The sequence below is a fragment of the Montipora capricornis genome, chromosome 9, assembly GCF_036669925.1.
Source record: "Montipora capricornis isolate CH-2021 chromosome 9, ASM3666992v2, whole genome shotgun sequence".
Lineage (NCBI taxonomy): Eukaryota > Metazoa > Cnidaria > Anthozoa > Scleractinia > Acroporidae > Montipora > Montipora capricornis.
The window spans coordinates 36518968-36535270 of NC_090891.1; the positions used below are offsets into that span (position 1 = coordinate 36518968).

The window sequence follows — 16303 nt, forward strand, 5'->3', positions numbered from 1 at the left end:
GCTCCCAGACCGTGATAGCCTACCTGTGGAGCTTTGTCAAGCAACATCACTTGACAGTTTTAAATCTCGACTTAAGACTTATTAACGGATAGGACTCACAAGATCCACTTTAAAACCCTTTAAGGGCAAAAAGGTGTCGGGCGTTGGAAAGGGGTTTTTATGGACTTCTCGAACCAAACACAAGAATAACCCACGAGAAGACAAGAACCAATTAGAATCAGTCAACGGAGATTTTATGCTGAATTCTTGTTGATCGATGTTCGATTATCGTAAACTAAAATGTAAGAAATTAATTTCGTAACATACGTTATAGCAAACTAAAAATACAACAGGATAAAACCTAAATTGGAATGCTATAACAGGAAAACTTACTTAAGTAACACATACGAATTATCCGTATACTATAAACAGAGTAAGGGAAATAAACGGGAAAGAAGTTAAGCGAATGAAATAAGACTCCCCAATTGACTCCCCAATTACAATGTGTTTGCCACAGTAAAGCAATGTGTTTGCCACAGTAAAGCATACAAAAGAATCTTGAAAGTAACCGCGCTAAATATTACCTAGATTTATGTAACAACAAAGAACGAAGTGACACCTACATAACTATCCCAGCTTGGACCAAAGAAGAGGAAAACAAAATTGAAGAGCTACAGTAGCTTTAACCTTAACTTGAACGAAATAGGTGATCGAATGAAATATGTTCGAGCTAAAAGAAATGTAAGTGTCTTGCTAACAAAGACACTTGGCAATGGCAGCCAGAGTCGTCAAAGCACTTCGGTGATGGACAAGCACGGAAACCTCCTCGCCAACAAAAAAGATATACAAGTCCGATGGACAGAACACTTCAAAGAGGTACTGAACAGAGAACCACCACAAAATCCAATAACCATCATGGATGATGACGAAGAAGAGATCGATTTCCAGGAAGCAATAGAGGAGATCGCAGACACTGAGCCAACACTAGGCGAAGTAAAGGTGGCAGTTAGAAAATTGAAAAGTGGGAAAGCACCTGGCATCGATAACATCACCGCCGAGCTATTGAAGACGGACATAGAATTCTCAACAATAAAGATACATGCGCTGTTGTCGAAGATATGGAAGTTCGAGGTTATTCCAGAGGCTTGGAGGAAAGGGTTGATAATCAAATTGCCAAAGAAGGGTAACATAAAGGACTGTAAAAACTCAAGAGGCATAACTCTATTGTCCATAGTTGGAAAAATTCTAGGTCGTATTGTTATTGACAGAGTGAGAAGTGGAGCAGACAAAAGACTCAGGAAGGAGCAAGCTGGTTATAGGCAAGGGAGAGGAACAACAGAGCAAGTCTTCATTCTGAGGAATATCATAGAGCAAGCAAACGAGTGGCAAGCAACTATATATGTGAACTTTATAGACTTTGAGAAAGCTTTCGACTCGGTACACCGGGACAGCCTATGGCCGGATTATCATGCGGAAGTATGGCATCCCCGAGAAGATCATAAGGATAATACAGCTGTTTTATGCGGATTTCCAATGTGCTGTAGAGAACCAAGGAGAGAGAGGTGAATGGTTCAATATTAAGACCGGTGTAAAACAAGGCTGCAACATGTCTGGATTCCTCTTTCGTATAGTGATGGACTGGATAATGAGAAGAACTGTTGGCAAGGGGAAAAACGGCATAAGATGGAGACTAACAACAAAACTGGATGACATAGATTTTGCAGATGACGTAGCATTATGCAAGAGAAAACCTCAAGGATGGACAGGGAAGCCAAAAGGGTCGGCCTAAAAATAAACCTTGACAAGACCAACGTCATACGAATCAATGCGAAGAATCAAGTACCTATCAGCATAGTGGGTAAAAACATCAAAGAAGTAGAAGAGTTTACCTATCTTGGTGCCAAAATCAATAAAGAAGGAGGTGGGATGGAGGACTTACAGAACAGACTTTCAAAGGCAAGAGGAACATATATTAGGCTAATTAAGATCTGGAACTCCAAGAGCATCTCAAAGATAACGAAGATGAAACTGTACAAGACCCTCGTCTTGCCTGTATTGATGTATGGATGTGAGACCTGGAAAATGACCGAGAGCAATGAACATGTTCTCAACGTGTTTCAAAACAAATGCCTCCGGAAGATTCACAACATACGTTGGCAAGATCACATCACCACCAAAGAGTTACTAGCCAGAGCGGAAATGTCACCAGTGAGTCAGGAAGTAAAGAGAAGAAGGTGGAAGTTCATTGGCCACATTCTAAGGCAGGACAGAGCGAGCGATACAAGGACGGCGTTAAATTGGAGACCGGAGGGAAAAAGAAAGAGGGGGAGACCAAAGACAACGTGGAGAAGGACCGTTGAGAGGGAGATGAAAGAAGGAGGATGGAGTTCGTGGGAAGAGGTGCGGGGCGTTGCGGTAGACAGACAGACATGGAAAGCTTCTGTGGAGGCCCTATGTGCCACTTGGCACGCGGAGGATAGGTAACAGGTAAAAGAAATGTGAGAACTTAATGATGACGAAAACAGACATAAATGTAACAAATGAATACAATTATAGACAAGAAACCCTCACAAGCATTTTATTTTTATGGTGATTGTAAAGGCTATTGATCAGAATATCTAAATATGCGCCATATAAATTGGTAAATTATTATTTATTATTAACATCCTAGAGCTGTCCCGACTGTGAGGCAAAACCTATTAGCGGAGCACCATAGTTAACGGAAAACATGGTAACCCATCGATGCGAGAAATTTTGGCTTTATTCTCGGTTTTCACATGACGTCACGACCGCCATGTTGGTGCCCCTAAACAAAGAAAAGGCGGCCATGTTGGTGCCCCGACCAAATCCTCCGGGAATTTAACTCTATTATGCAAACGCTTCCTTTTGTTTTCGATGAAAAACATGGCTGTTGATCACGTGAGTGAAAACCAGCAATAGCTGTGATCATGACATCATCGATCGTCCGTCCGTCCGTACGTTCACCCATCCATGTATGTCAATGCGACCAGTATCACGCTAATTTGTAACATACATCTTTAATATTGGGCATCCATAGACCCTATTCCAAAATGGCCGTCATTTAAATATTCTTTTCTTTTTATTCAAATTAGCCCTTGATGCCTCGTTCTTGAGCTGAAAATTCAAAAATATATTTTGCCTTGAACGATGCATCAAGGTCTAATTTGAATAAAAACAAAAGAATATCTAATTTTGGAATGGATATGGTCAATTGACACCCGTCAAAACAAGGTATTCGCTGACCAATATCACATGACCATATCGCGGGCTTCAGTTCAGAGCTCATCGAAGTCAGCTTTTTTTAAAGTTGCCTGCTGACCAGAAACTGGTTTTCGATTGGATCGCAGGCTCAACATAGGTTAACCCACCTAAACAGAAACGAGGCTTAATTTTTTCACTCGCTTTCTGTTGCTCGACGCTGCTACACGGCCATACTACGTCAACTAAAACTCGTAACAGTTAACGCTTTTTGTGTTTAATTGGAAAACGGTTTCGAAAATATTTTCTTTTTGCATTTTCGCTGGTTTCAATCCAGTTTGACATACCATGATACCTCTGGTCCACACTGGTGGCTACGCAGTCATTCAAATCAATATATGAATATATGGATATTTGTTTAGAGTTGCTTTTTTCTCTGTATTGCAATTTTTGGCATATTTTAGAAGCTCTGATAAGGTTGATGATGCCTGGAGGACCTATGACTAGAACAGAAACGAAAGAAAAGAGAACGAGAACGACAAAACAGTATACCAGTAATAGCTCAAACTTGGTGGCAGAAGTTACGCCACAAATTATTTTCTTGGACACTAAACCGTTTGTTATTTTTACGGATGAGTTATTTCAAGTTGATGCGTATTTAAAAATAGTTCTTTTCCTTTGTTCGGGAAAGAATTATTTTCAACTGGAATTTAATAACAATCATATGTACTCTTTTGGACATAACGAAATAGTTGATCTGTTGGAGTGGATCTTGTTTTAAGTTTGTCCTTTCTTGGTTGCCGTATTTTGCTGATCTTCGTTCCAAAGCCAAGCTGGCGTGTTTCAATGGAATACATCAAAATGTGCTTGTTTTCTTTTTAAAACTAATGCAATCCAAGAAAAATTCATTGCCAATCTAATGAATTCCAAAGCAAATTTTACTTGAAAAACCGACATCGCACTCATCACTTCGTGATTCATGCGATATCGGTTTTACGCGTGAAATTTACCGTGGAATTCACTAGTTACGCAATGAAAATTTCTATAGAAGAAAGGGAAGAAAAGTAATCGGAGAAACCAAAACCCGGACAATTCGAAAACCTTATATTTTCACTAAGTTAAACCCTACATGCAGTGAGAATAAATACCCAGGGAGCTCCGCTTTTAGGCTTGGCTAAATCTATATATTAAACTAAACAACAAAAGTCCGAAATTAAGCTGGTTTGAAAAAGAATGAACCGGTTAAAAAAAAAATTCAAACCAAGAACAAAATTAGACCACACCATATATTACACTGGCGATAAAACCGTTGAAAGCGTGTGGAAAGCGAGGAAAACGATTCAACTAAAAAATGTGAAGTAAAATGAGCATACATTAGATTGTCTACTTAAAAACGAAGACGTACTGTCACAAAAGAAACGAACAAACAATACTTACGAAATATAGAGCGTACGCGCGCGTCTTGCAAGATAGTACTCAAGCAAAAAGGTCTTGCCGAGCGCAGTCAATTGATGTCCATGTATAATAACCAAAACTAATCTTGAACCTGAACCTAATTTTTATCTAGGCCTAATTTAGGCTCCAAAAAAGTTATCTTCAATTAATCTGAGTGAGTATTCAATCAAACTTAGCTAAAAACGGATTCAACCTGAGAACAAATTTTACCGGAAACAGATACACCAGAGAGGCTTTGCTCAGGCGCATTAAGAATCAAAGGGTTCCAACTTTTGAAACAGGATCTGGTGTCTATTTTCAAAATTATTACAAAATTAAATTTCTCTCCGTCCCAAAAACTGTAAAACTCGGCAGTCCCATTGCCAACAAAGGATACATGCAACAAAAAAGAAATTTTTACCTCTTCAACGCGATAAAGAGCTCAGTAAGGAAGTAATTTCCTTTTGTTTCACTCCAGGAAAATCAGACAACAAAGGAACTTAACGAAATATGATATGGTATAGAGCACTCTTAGTTCAGCAAATACAAGGCTACTGTATATCTCTACAGAAAACAGGGCCACTTATTTCCATATCATTGAATAACAAAAGCTCCCATTGTCGTGTGTCTTGCTCTACAAAAGCTTCTAACTAATTTGCATGTGCTGGTCCTGTGTGGCCCTGTATTCTGTAGTTGCTCCATATATTCTCCCAAGAATCAGTTGGGTTGCTTCGTTGTTTCAGTTGAAAGAAAAAGCTTGTTATGTACCGACTCGCTTTGGTCTTCGTACAAAACATGAAAGAACGGAACTCTAATTAAATCCGGTTCTTCAGTGCTTTTCAAATAAAGCTCTCTTATATCATGCCATCATGCCCAAGCTCGTTTATTATTAGTTTCTTTTTTCTTATAACAGTTCTTTTCGAGTTCCGTTGTACTGCCGTTCTCCCTATGGATCTCAGTAGAGTGCGAAAAATCACGGTCCTCAATTAATCGGCACAAAGCCCGAAGCAATAAGTACAATTTGTTGCACGACTTAATGCTGTGTCGGTGCACTGACACTATTGGCTGCAGTCTTATGTTTAGTTATATAAAGGTGAGATCTAGATGAAGAAAAAGTGATTCAATTAAAAAAAAAAAATGATTCTCGTACAAAAACCGACCACATCTTAACTTAAGGTGAAGATGAATCCCTTATCTTCATGTTAAGTAAATATCCTTACATCTCAGAAGTATTTGGTTTAATCGTGTCATAATTTTAATATAAATGATTGAAATACGATTGTTTTGATATGATTAAAGGAAGTAAAAGTTGAACTTTATGTTGGCCTATGTTTATTTTGATCGTATTTCCTCTTCTCTATTTCTGATTAAGTTCCTTTGTAAAATAGCAGTATTTGCGCTAATTTTAACAGCTTCCTTCTACTTTGTCAGCTTAGTTGATGGTGAACTTCCCCTGGGACAATTACGTGAATATTGTTTATGAAACAACTTTTTCATGAAACTGCGATGAAAGTCTTTGACGTGGCCCTAAAGATGCAACATGGAATTAATTTTGCAACGCTTTCAACAAAAAGGAAAGGAACAAAAGCATTAAACAGCCGCCGTAAAGAAAAGGCAAATACATTCCCATCACCGGAAGGAACTTGAGAACTGCATAAATGGAAGGGCTATGATCAAGTGCTTTTTCAAAGCTAATCTTGTACTTGCAATGGCATCAAAATCTCTCTGTGGCCTTCTTTTCGTAACTGTTATAGTCTTCTTTCTTTTAAGGCAAGCTTCGGGAATGCATAGCAAACGAAGTCACGCTGAAAATCAAGAAGATGACGAACTTTTTAAAGCGGGTGCTGAAAATTTTCGTTGATTTTTGTCCAGAGAGATCATTTCATTTGGTGTTCATAAAGAAATTATTAATGATAAAAAAAAGCCATAGTTTGATTCAATTGTTCTGAAAAGTAGCATTTTGTGAATTGGAATGAAGAGTAGCTGTTCATTTATTGCACAACATTTTCGATTCTACGGCAGCGATTTTTCAATACATAATCTTTTCCTGATGATTAACAGAGTTGCAAACAGTTTAACATCGCATTTAAGGAGTCCAGATGGCTACATTATACCTGTGCAAAGTATGTAGATTTCCTGAGTGGATGCACTTACTCGAATTAATTTCACTTTTTGGTTTCAGATCATTTACCATACAAAGACAGCGATGGTGCAAACGTAGCTAACACTCGTGCGAAAAAGGGCCTTGCATCTTTTCCTCCTTGTATGAGATGGGCCTGCGCCGGCAAGAGAAATATTCTTCACAGGGTAATTGACCCCTTCAAATTTCGACGCGAGAAAATTCGACAACTGCAAGGCACTGTAACAGAAAATGGAATTTCTCATGGCTTGAGTCAACGACACATCTTCTCAGTTTAGTTAGAAAGGTAAAAGTGTAAAGAAACCGAATTTCAATAGTTTAAAACGTTTTGCTTTGAACAAAACTCAAGTCCCGTTCACACCAAACTGTAACCATGTTTTAAACATGGTTAGTTAGACAAGGTTTCAAAGTGTTTTCTTTTAAATCATGTATACTGATTAATGTTAATCATTGCGAAAGTTTAGTGTCTGAAATATCTAGAAATGAGAAGCGTTGCACTCTCCTTCGTTAATTCTTCGAAAAGGCACAAAGTGCAAAGGTCTAGGGAGATATAATTTATACAAAGGCTATCTCAGTTTATGCAATGTTTGTTAGCCAACGAAATGCCTGTCTTTAATTTGACATTTACCTAGCTAATTCCATGAACAACAATAAATGACAAGGTGAAGTCCTTGGATATGCAAAATTACTGAAATAATCGGCTTAAGTACGAAAAACATGGACGGCACACAAATTATGCAGATCTTTAGTGGTAAAACATTTGAAAGTAACTGTATTGTCGTTCGAGTCATCAAGTTATAAAAAGGTTATATCACCTAATTCTTCTTAAGGAGAGCTTAGAGTGCTATATTATACATCTTATTTTAGATTTCGAGTGTCGAAGAAGCGAGAAGGCAGAGAAAGAGTGCGAACAATGCTGGAGCAATGGACGGTGTTACAGTACTAATTAAGTTTTCACTTTCTGACTTTACGCGCTCTTTTAACCTTTACACCGTAAGGTCGACGTAATGGTGCAATGAAAGAGAACTAAATTTATAATTAATTCAACAATCCTGTTTACTTTCAGAGAAACCAAGTGCAATGCAAGGCAACAAGGAATGAAGATTATACATGATTAATATGACAAGAAAAAAAGTAAAGTAAAATAAGACAATAACGTTTAAACTAACGAACTTGCAGGTGCAACAGAATAAAATGTTATTAGCAAAATGAGATTTTGTCAGAGATCTTCTGTTTAAAATAGTAATACAATAGAATACTGGACAGTACATACTAAGTTGACCACTACCCACAGGGGCTTCTCAGAGCCTATGAAATAATCAACACAACGACGGAACCAAACAGCAACAACAACTGTAAGAATCCCAACTGGCCACAGGCAGACCAGTTGGCGGTTTACAAGTACCCGAAAAGTTGAACCAGGGACTACCAGGAACAAACTCAACGAGTGGTCAGAACGGGTCTTGAACTCGGGAACGCCGGATCTCAAGGCAAGCGTCGTAACCACTGGGCGGCACTGCTCCACGAAGTGATGAAGATGTAGAATTAATGCCTCCAAGAAGTAATGAAGCAAATACAACCCCCGGCTTAGAACTGAAAGATTCAGTCCCAAAAAACCGAGAAGATGATGGAAGGAGTAGATTAAGTTATCCATGGTGACTCCAAACTGCTCCACATACAAAGTGTTCCCAACAGAATTCGAACATTTGGGTGGAGGCCTGGTGCAGTGGTGAGAGCACTCGCCTCCCACCAATGTGGCCGGGGTTCGATTCCCAAACTCGGCGTCATATGTTGGCAGAGTTTTGTTGGTTCTCTACTCTGTACTGCAATGTTTATTTCCGGGTATTCCGGTCTTTCCCTTTCCTCAAAAATCAGCATTTGATCCGATTTGCGTTAATTTTTTGATTCAGTTCGGTTTACAGTGTCCCCAATTAGTGCTCCAGCGCTAGAGGATTAGACACAAGTAAATTTCCTTTTTCCCTTTTCCTTTCCTTTCCTCTCCTTTTCTGACTGTCTGGTTATCACTTCAACTGTTCTACCACTGCGTTATAGGAGACTCGTAAGAAATGCACCATTAATTAAATCAGGTTTCGTTGTCCTAGGCCTGAGGGCTAGAAAGAAAGGTAGGATTCTAGAAATCATTTTCAGCATCTTTTCTCTCCCGAAAAGATCGCGAGGGAAGAAAATCATAGCCTCTCCCCATGCTGTTGTGACGCTACCTATGTTTTCATTGCTGCTATCTGTAACAGTAAGGATAGCAAATTTGTACGGCAAATACGTCCTTTTGTCCTTTCATAAATGAACGCCAGAGAATGCTGAAGTATTTCTCTCCCAGGTCCGGCTCAGCCGTGCCTACGTGATCAAATCCCACTTTTTGCGAACGTTTGTTTTTCTTTCCCTTCCTCTTGAAAAGGACCATATTAAATCAACTGGTCACAGTTTAAAATGGGATCATTTTGAAGTTTTAGCGAAAGGGTGATCCGGCACTCACTGTAATATAAAAGAGACACTGTTGATCAAAGATTTAAAGCCGACCTTAAATGAATATGTCAGCAGTGACAAGCTGTGTCTTTATTAGTTTTTTTTGTCACCTCTACTGTTACTTCATAGTTAATATTTAATTAGTTAGTAATCCTGTATATTTAAACTCCAATTTCCTATTTAACCGTCACTTCTGAAGATGTATGCAGAAGCATACGAAACGTCAAGTAAAAGATAATTTCAAAAAGGATGCGTTTATATCTGATGTTTGTCACCGCTGTTTGTGTGAAAGCAGCTTAAAATTGGGTGAAGCATTAAAGTGCCCTGTGATAAAAAAAAGTACGCAATGCGTCAAGTAGTAAGTCACTAGGTAGAGGAGGAGGTGCTGGAAACAAGGGTGTTGAGCTATGCTTAATTAAAATCGCAAAATTTGAGAGCAATACTGGATGTGCAGTGAAAGAAGTTACATATACATACATACTTAATTGACCGCTCCCAATAGGGGCTTTTCAGGGCCATGAAACACAATCAACGAAACGACAGAACACGACAACAACTGTTAAGAATCCCAACTGGCCGGAGGCAAACCAGTTGGCTATTTACAAGTGCAGCTGGGAAGTTGAACCAGGGACTACCAGGAACAAATTCAACGAGTGGCCAGAGCGGGTCTTGAACCAGGGATCTCCGGATCTCAAGGCAAGCGCCCTAACCACTGGGCCACTCTGCCTCACACTGTTCACCACAATTCTTAAAATGCATATGAGTTGTCTGAGATATAGTCTTTGGAAAGGCAATAAAAAAACTTTCTAATACCTCTCTCTACGATTTTTGATTTTATTTTATTTACTTGTTTCTTGCTTATGTTATTTCAAAATCACCAATTGAGCTTTACAGCAATGGATTTCGCATTTGGCACAATCCACGGGCTTGTTAACCTGGATAGACCACAATGCACCAGGACTCAAGATGGTGTAGCTATCGTGAAAAGGTCAATTTCACTGAGTAATATTTGAGTCAGTAACACATTGTTTTCCTGCATTTGATCCATGCCAAACACAGATTCATTACCTTGATTTAATTCAGCACAAACTGTATGAGTAGGATCAACGAATTCGTTAAAATTGATAGAAACTTGATGCTTGTTCACATGATCATTCCTTTCACTAATAATTATCTGCACTAACTGCTTTTGCTGGATCAAACACTCTAGGCCCAGGGTTCTCCTTGCCATCGTTTGAAATTCTCCCAAGAACAGTGAGTGAACATTGTGGCACACAATTTTAGTTAACCATACTGTCACTTCATACCGCCGTATCAAGCATTTTAGTGTTGGTAAATAGAACACACTAAGGTATTAAAATACGTCATGCATACCAATTCTGGCTCCATACTGTTCATTTGTCACACCCATTTTCAAGTTGCTGCTGTTTAATTTTCCTACTGAACAATACTAAATACAGTATTGCAGTACAAAATTATTAATAAACTGCAGTGCTAGCTTAACAGGAAACAAAATGGCTCTTGACATATTTTGAGTGTAATTAAAATAAAAATACAGTTTGAAGTACTAAACTATTATTTGACACACTGTTTTGCAATGGCAAGTTCACAGCAAACAAAATGACCTTTGAGATAATTTTTCACTGTAATGCAATTTAGATTTCGTTGGTTCTCTTCACCATCTCTTTAGCTTAATACACGCTAATTATAAGTAGATTGATTCACCGATCAATAGTTCACGCCGATTACTGTCTGTATGCAGTGCCACAGATCACGTACAATGCAGTGAACACCGTAAGAACTTTATAGTTCAAAATTTTACTAAGTAAACTTCAGAGTCGAGTGAAATGTAGTTATTTAGGTGAAACAAAAACAATCGTAAAACGTTAAAAAACCAGTTATTTATGTTACAACATCAGTGGCGTCCGGTGCCCATCTCACGTTCAAAGCATGTTAGCCCCACAAATTTTCAAGGGCCTTGCGCACATGGGAATCTGGTTTGTTTACGATACAGGGGCTAAACTTCAGAATACCGGGCCACTGAAATATCTCATCAAATCCTGCTACCGCAGTCCCGCAGTTGATATAATTTACATAATATTTTTATTTGAACATCACGAAATATGCCGCCTGCATCGAACGCATTACTGATTAGGCCTAAGCATTCTCGTAAAATTTTAGCTTTCATTTTGCTGTTCGGTCAACTACACTTTTCACGCGATCATGGGAAGAATAAAGCACTCGTTTACTGATTAAGCCTAAGGGCTCGTTGCAGTGATTAGGCCTAAGAACTCTCGTAAAATTTTAGCTTTCATTTTGCGGTTCGGTTACCTACACTTTTCATCGACTGCGGGACTGCGGACCGCGGTAGCACCTCATTTCAACACTTAGTTCATTGCTTATTCATCCACTGTGGGACTGCGGACCGCGGTAGCACCTCATTTCAACACTTGATTCATTGCTTATTCATCCACTGAGGACCGCCGTAGCACTTCACTTAAACACTGCCACACTTCCAAGCCGACTGCGGACCACGGGAGCAGTAGATTTAAGGAGGGCGTAAGTGGCCCGGTATTCTGAAGTTGCTCCCGATACAGCATGCATTGCGACTTTCTTAAAAGCTATCGAAACGACGTTAGCAATCTGTTTACAACTTTATCAGTGGCTTAATCACTACGAAAAGTTTAAAGATTTCACTCGAAACTTTGCTAATATCGTTAATTACGGCAGTTTTGGCTCCTGATCCCCAACACGTGTGATGCTTTTTTATTGCAAGGGTCATATCTAAGGTTATCTCTTATTTTTCCATCTCCAACAAATTTGCAAGGAAGATTGAACTTAATGATAAACAAATTATTTCCAAACCAAGATGTCAACAATATTTTAACAAACATTGCACGCGAGTACAGTTCTTTATACAGCTGTTTCGGGAAAGGTTGTCTACTGAAAAGAAGAGTAAGTTAAGAGCGTTCGCGACGATGCCGAAAGGTAGTATGGGAGATATTCAATAAAACAAATTCAACTTGTAGGGAAGGCCCAGAATCGAAGATGCCACGACCGTCCCTGAGTGAAAACCTATTTGGATGAAAGAGTTCTCAGGATATAGCGTTGATAAAGTGGCAGAACGCACGGGCTTATGTTGAAGCTCTCTCTCGCTGTCACGCTACCAAAACACGTCCAAAAACAAAAGGGTTAATTACCAAAAACGATGGCTCTGCACGTGCGCCACGATTTTTGGTACATTTCTCCAACTTTCTCTGCGAAACATGACATAAATTAAGTAAGGTTAAAGTCGTCAGAATCATGTTTTCTCAGTTAATCCTAAGCCTTTGTTGCTAATTCATGGCCTGGATCATTTGACTGAATTTTGAAACTCGCTCAACCTTTCTCGAAACAGCTGTATGTACCTGACAGGTGAAATGGGTATCAATAACCAAAATTACGGACTTTTTAATGTTGTGCACTTGACAATTCATAGCAAAAAGAACTAGTAGTAGCGAATGACAGTAAAGCCTATCGATGAAAGATTTTATAATAATTATTGTAGCCGCACTTGCCGTGGCAGCCACAAAGCACAATCTTGTTTGTAATACTCGCAAAAACATAAAAATACCTTGTGCAATGGGGATACAGAACAGTCTTCGTGCCTCCACAAAATAAAGTTGCTTGTTTGATCAAAAATAAGACACAAACAGCAGTGATAAACATATTGAACTTTTTCATTTTGATAATGACTTGACGTTTCGTATGTGCTCTACATACATTTTCAAAAGTAACCGTTGAAATTTAAAACAGCTATATTTTTCAATATGTTTATCACTGCTGTTTGTGTCTTATTTTTGATCAAACTACGATGGCCCAAGAACAAAAGTATTTACGATAAAGTTGCTTGTTGCTTGTAACAAAATAATAATAACAAAAAACTGAAATCACTTATGCTTCCTACCCAGATACAGTAACCATGTGTTTGATAGCCTCGATATCGATGGATTTCATCGTAAGTAATCGTGATCAATCGCCTTTGTCCGATAATCTGTCGCCTTTTGACGGGTTTAATGTCACGTTGTCACGACTCTGGACATCGGGACAGGAAATCCAGTTTGAGCTATAACAATGTGGTAAGCCATTGAAAGGCTTACCACAAAAAAATCACTTCCTTTTTTTTCTTCAGTGAAAGTGTGTTTGCTTAACACTTGACTGGCAAAATTTTGAGCTTTGACGTCAAAGGCTCACTAGCTTAAAATTTCAGTGTGTAAATGCAGCTTATTATAATTGTATGCAAAAATCGAGTTTACAAGTCTGAAAGCTCAAAACTTTCGAGCTGCATATTAATTCAGTCGCGTACAAACGCATTGCATTCTTAAACTAGTGAGCCTTTGACGTCATTTTCTCCTCGATCCAGCTCTCTCAAGAGCTTTAAGTAAGTAATGGCGTCCCCGGCATTAAATAGGAAAATTCCAGTTAAAAATTAAAAAACAGGTGTCTTTTTTAAATGAAGGCTTAAAACTTTAGTGGTTAGTTAACATATTTTGAAACCCAAAATAAACATAAGAATTGATTTTTCGGTCACAGGGGCACTTTAAAAGCAAAGTGAACAAACCATAACACCAAGGCGTGGTCAACACATCACGCATTCGCACAACCGTTTAACAATATGACTATCTTCTCCGAAGAGAAAAAAAAAAAAAAAAAAAAAAAAAAAAAAAAAAAAAAAAAAAGAATAAAGAATATCGGAACAAATGACAATAGGGCGAGTTCGATTGACCGTATTCCGGAATAGGAATTCAGGTAATAAAAGTAAGAAATCCTTCGTTTTTACGAAGATTCACATTAAAATTGTCAAACACCGGCTAAAATGCTATTTTAAACATATCTTTATTATCCTAGTTGCTTCAAAATGCCAAACATATCGTTTCAAGTCATCACTCCACGTATCCGGAATAGGACAAATGGAAAGAACAGTAAATGATTGCAGCTCTGCTCAGTAAAGAAGTCTCCAGAGAAATCTATGACCGACTTTTTTGTCGTTTGATTTGCCTCAGTACTATTTTTTTAAAGCTGTTCTTGAAGTTTGGGTCTTCTCACGACGTCCAGCATTTAAAACCCCAAGATGAATGCCGGCATCTGGGCGTGATCTACGCGTTAAAGAATTGGATTTACTTCGAAGAGGCCCAGGAATATTGCCATCTTTATGGTGACAAAATACTTTCCGGAAACCCTGACGAAAATTTTCGTTAAAGATAAAATACAAGAACGGATTGATACTACCGTTTGAATATGCCAGTAAAATAACCCAATAAAACAATGTTTTGGTATAGCATGGGGTATCGGCCGACCAATGAAAAAGAAGAAGGTATATCGATACGTTAACTGGAAGCCAACAACAGATAAACACAATCACGACCGCGACAATCATCTGTAAGACATTTCTATTCCGTTTGGCAATTCGTTGTTTCTGCCTTTCGGACTGGTTACCTGGTATTTTTTTCTTCCATAACCGTATGATAATTATGGTGTATACTGCCACGAGGGTAACAGCTGGTAAAAAGAATAGAGTTGTGGAAAATATCACGAAAGCTGTTTTTGCAGCAACCAGACTCCAGTCAAAGCTGCAGTATAAGCCGTTATTTTTCCTGCTAAGCTTGTAAGCAAAAAAATAGTGGAGGTGCAATAAGCAAACTATGAACCACGTCCCGGTCAAAACCATTTTACAAACCTTGCCCTCGTCCATCAGTCCCGCTTTCATTGGAAAAACCACGCCGTGTAATCTATCGAACGCAATTGCTACCAGACTGACAATGGATATGGCCGTGGAAATATCTTGAACAAAGTAATCGAGTTTGCACACAGCAGAGCCGAACGTCCCACCCACGAACCATCTTCCAGGCTCATAATACAGCTCAGAAATTAATCGCGGTATAACAAAAACGGTGAAAAGTAAGTCGGATGAAGCCATGTTTACAATGAAATAATTAATGGTAGATCGCATGCTGCGATTCTTAAAAATAACGATGATAACGAAAGAGTTTCCTAGCAAAGAACCAAACGCGATGAAGGAGTATGAGAAAGTTTTCCAAGCCGTTTCCAGAGGCGTGTCTTCGGGAGACTCACACATAACCTGAGGTGCGCTTTTGTTGTTCATTGACATGTTTCCAGCCATAATTGATAGCCAACAGCCTCTTAGGTTTGAAGATTGTAGTCTTGACTCCCGCCGGAGCAGTTCTTAAACACAAATGTCCTGCAATACTTCGGCTTCGAATAAAGGTCAATTTCCGGAATCGCGTCACAACTTTAATTCCCTCATTCCAAACCTCTTTGCATTCATGTAAGTTCGATGCCTTGATCCAGCGCCAGAAAATTTATCAGTTGCATACTTCACTAATCCCTGGATGTACAATGTTTCAGAACTGTATACCTAACTATATTATGACCTTCAGACGCCTAAAGTTAGGCATCACGGTTTTCGTTCAACGGCGACAACTAGAAATTATCATATTTTTCAATATTTTACCCATTCAAGATTCTGTTGTTTTTTTTATTGTTTGCACTTTTTTAAAACAAATCTGACATTTGTTTTAATTTTATTTAAACATGATTGCCGATGACTCTTTGCAATAACGTATCTACGCCAAGTAATAAAAAAGTCGTTTAAATATTCACGCCACCGTACCTGGCTGTCATTGATGCAAATAATAAGATATTTGCGACTATGGCATTCAACTTACTCTCTCTTGATTTGCCAGTTGCATTGAAGGCTTCAAGTTATAATTATTAGCGTCGGTATTTCCTAATGACTGTTGGATATATTCTTTTTTCAGTTGTTTACGAACCAAAAAATGATTCGATTCTTTTTTTAATTTTCTCAGTTCTAAATGAAACCATTAGTAAAGCAAATAGGAGAAAAGCAATAACCGCGCCATTTTCTCGCGATGTGATTTTAGAACAATTATTTTATTTGGAATCAGAATAGAAACAAAAAAACTGGTTCTTCTTTCCTGACACATATTATATACCCAGCTTTAGCCCTGAAGGTGAAATGCCAAAAAAAAA

At 38.5% G+C, this 16303-nt stretch overlaps 1 protein-coding gene and 2 long non-coding RNA genes across 4 annotated transcripts in view; 1 reads left to right on the top strand and 2 right to left on the bottom strand.

Annotated features, from left to right (window-relative positions):
* LOC138016036 (uncharacterized) overlaps positions 1-5208 on the bottom strand; it is a 34498-nt gene extending 29290 nt beyond the window's left edge. Inside the window, exon 1 of one of the 2 annotated variants that reach the window (XR_011125697.1) lies at positions 5054-5208. This is a non-coding gene — a long non-coding RNA (uncharacterized lncRNA). Of the gene's footprint in view, positions 1-4635; positions 4772-5053 lie in introns of those variants that run through there. The other variant, XR_011125699.1, reaches the window with a different exon arrangement.
* Positions 5209-6171: 963 nt separating this feature from the next.
* LOC138015989 (uncharacterized) lies at positions 6172-7984 on the top strand. The gene is made up of 3 exons (XR_011125684.1): positions 6172-6473; positions 6815-7058; positions 7839-7984. It is a non-coding gene; the product is annotated as an uncharacterized lncRNA (long non-coding RNA).
* A 5589-nt stretch (positions 7985-13573) lies between these two features.
* On the bottom strand, positions 13574-15713 carry LOC138016080 (QRFP-like peptide receptor). The gene has a single exon (XM_068863252.1). The coding sequence runs from the start codon at positions 15411-15413 to the stop codon at positions 14298-14300; it is 1116 nt and encodes a 371-aa protein (XP_068719353.1). The 5' UTR covers positions 15414-15713; the 3' UTR covers positions 13574-14297.
* Positions 15714-16303: the final 590 nt, after the last annotated feature.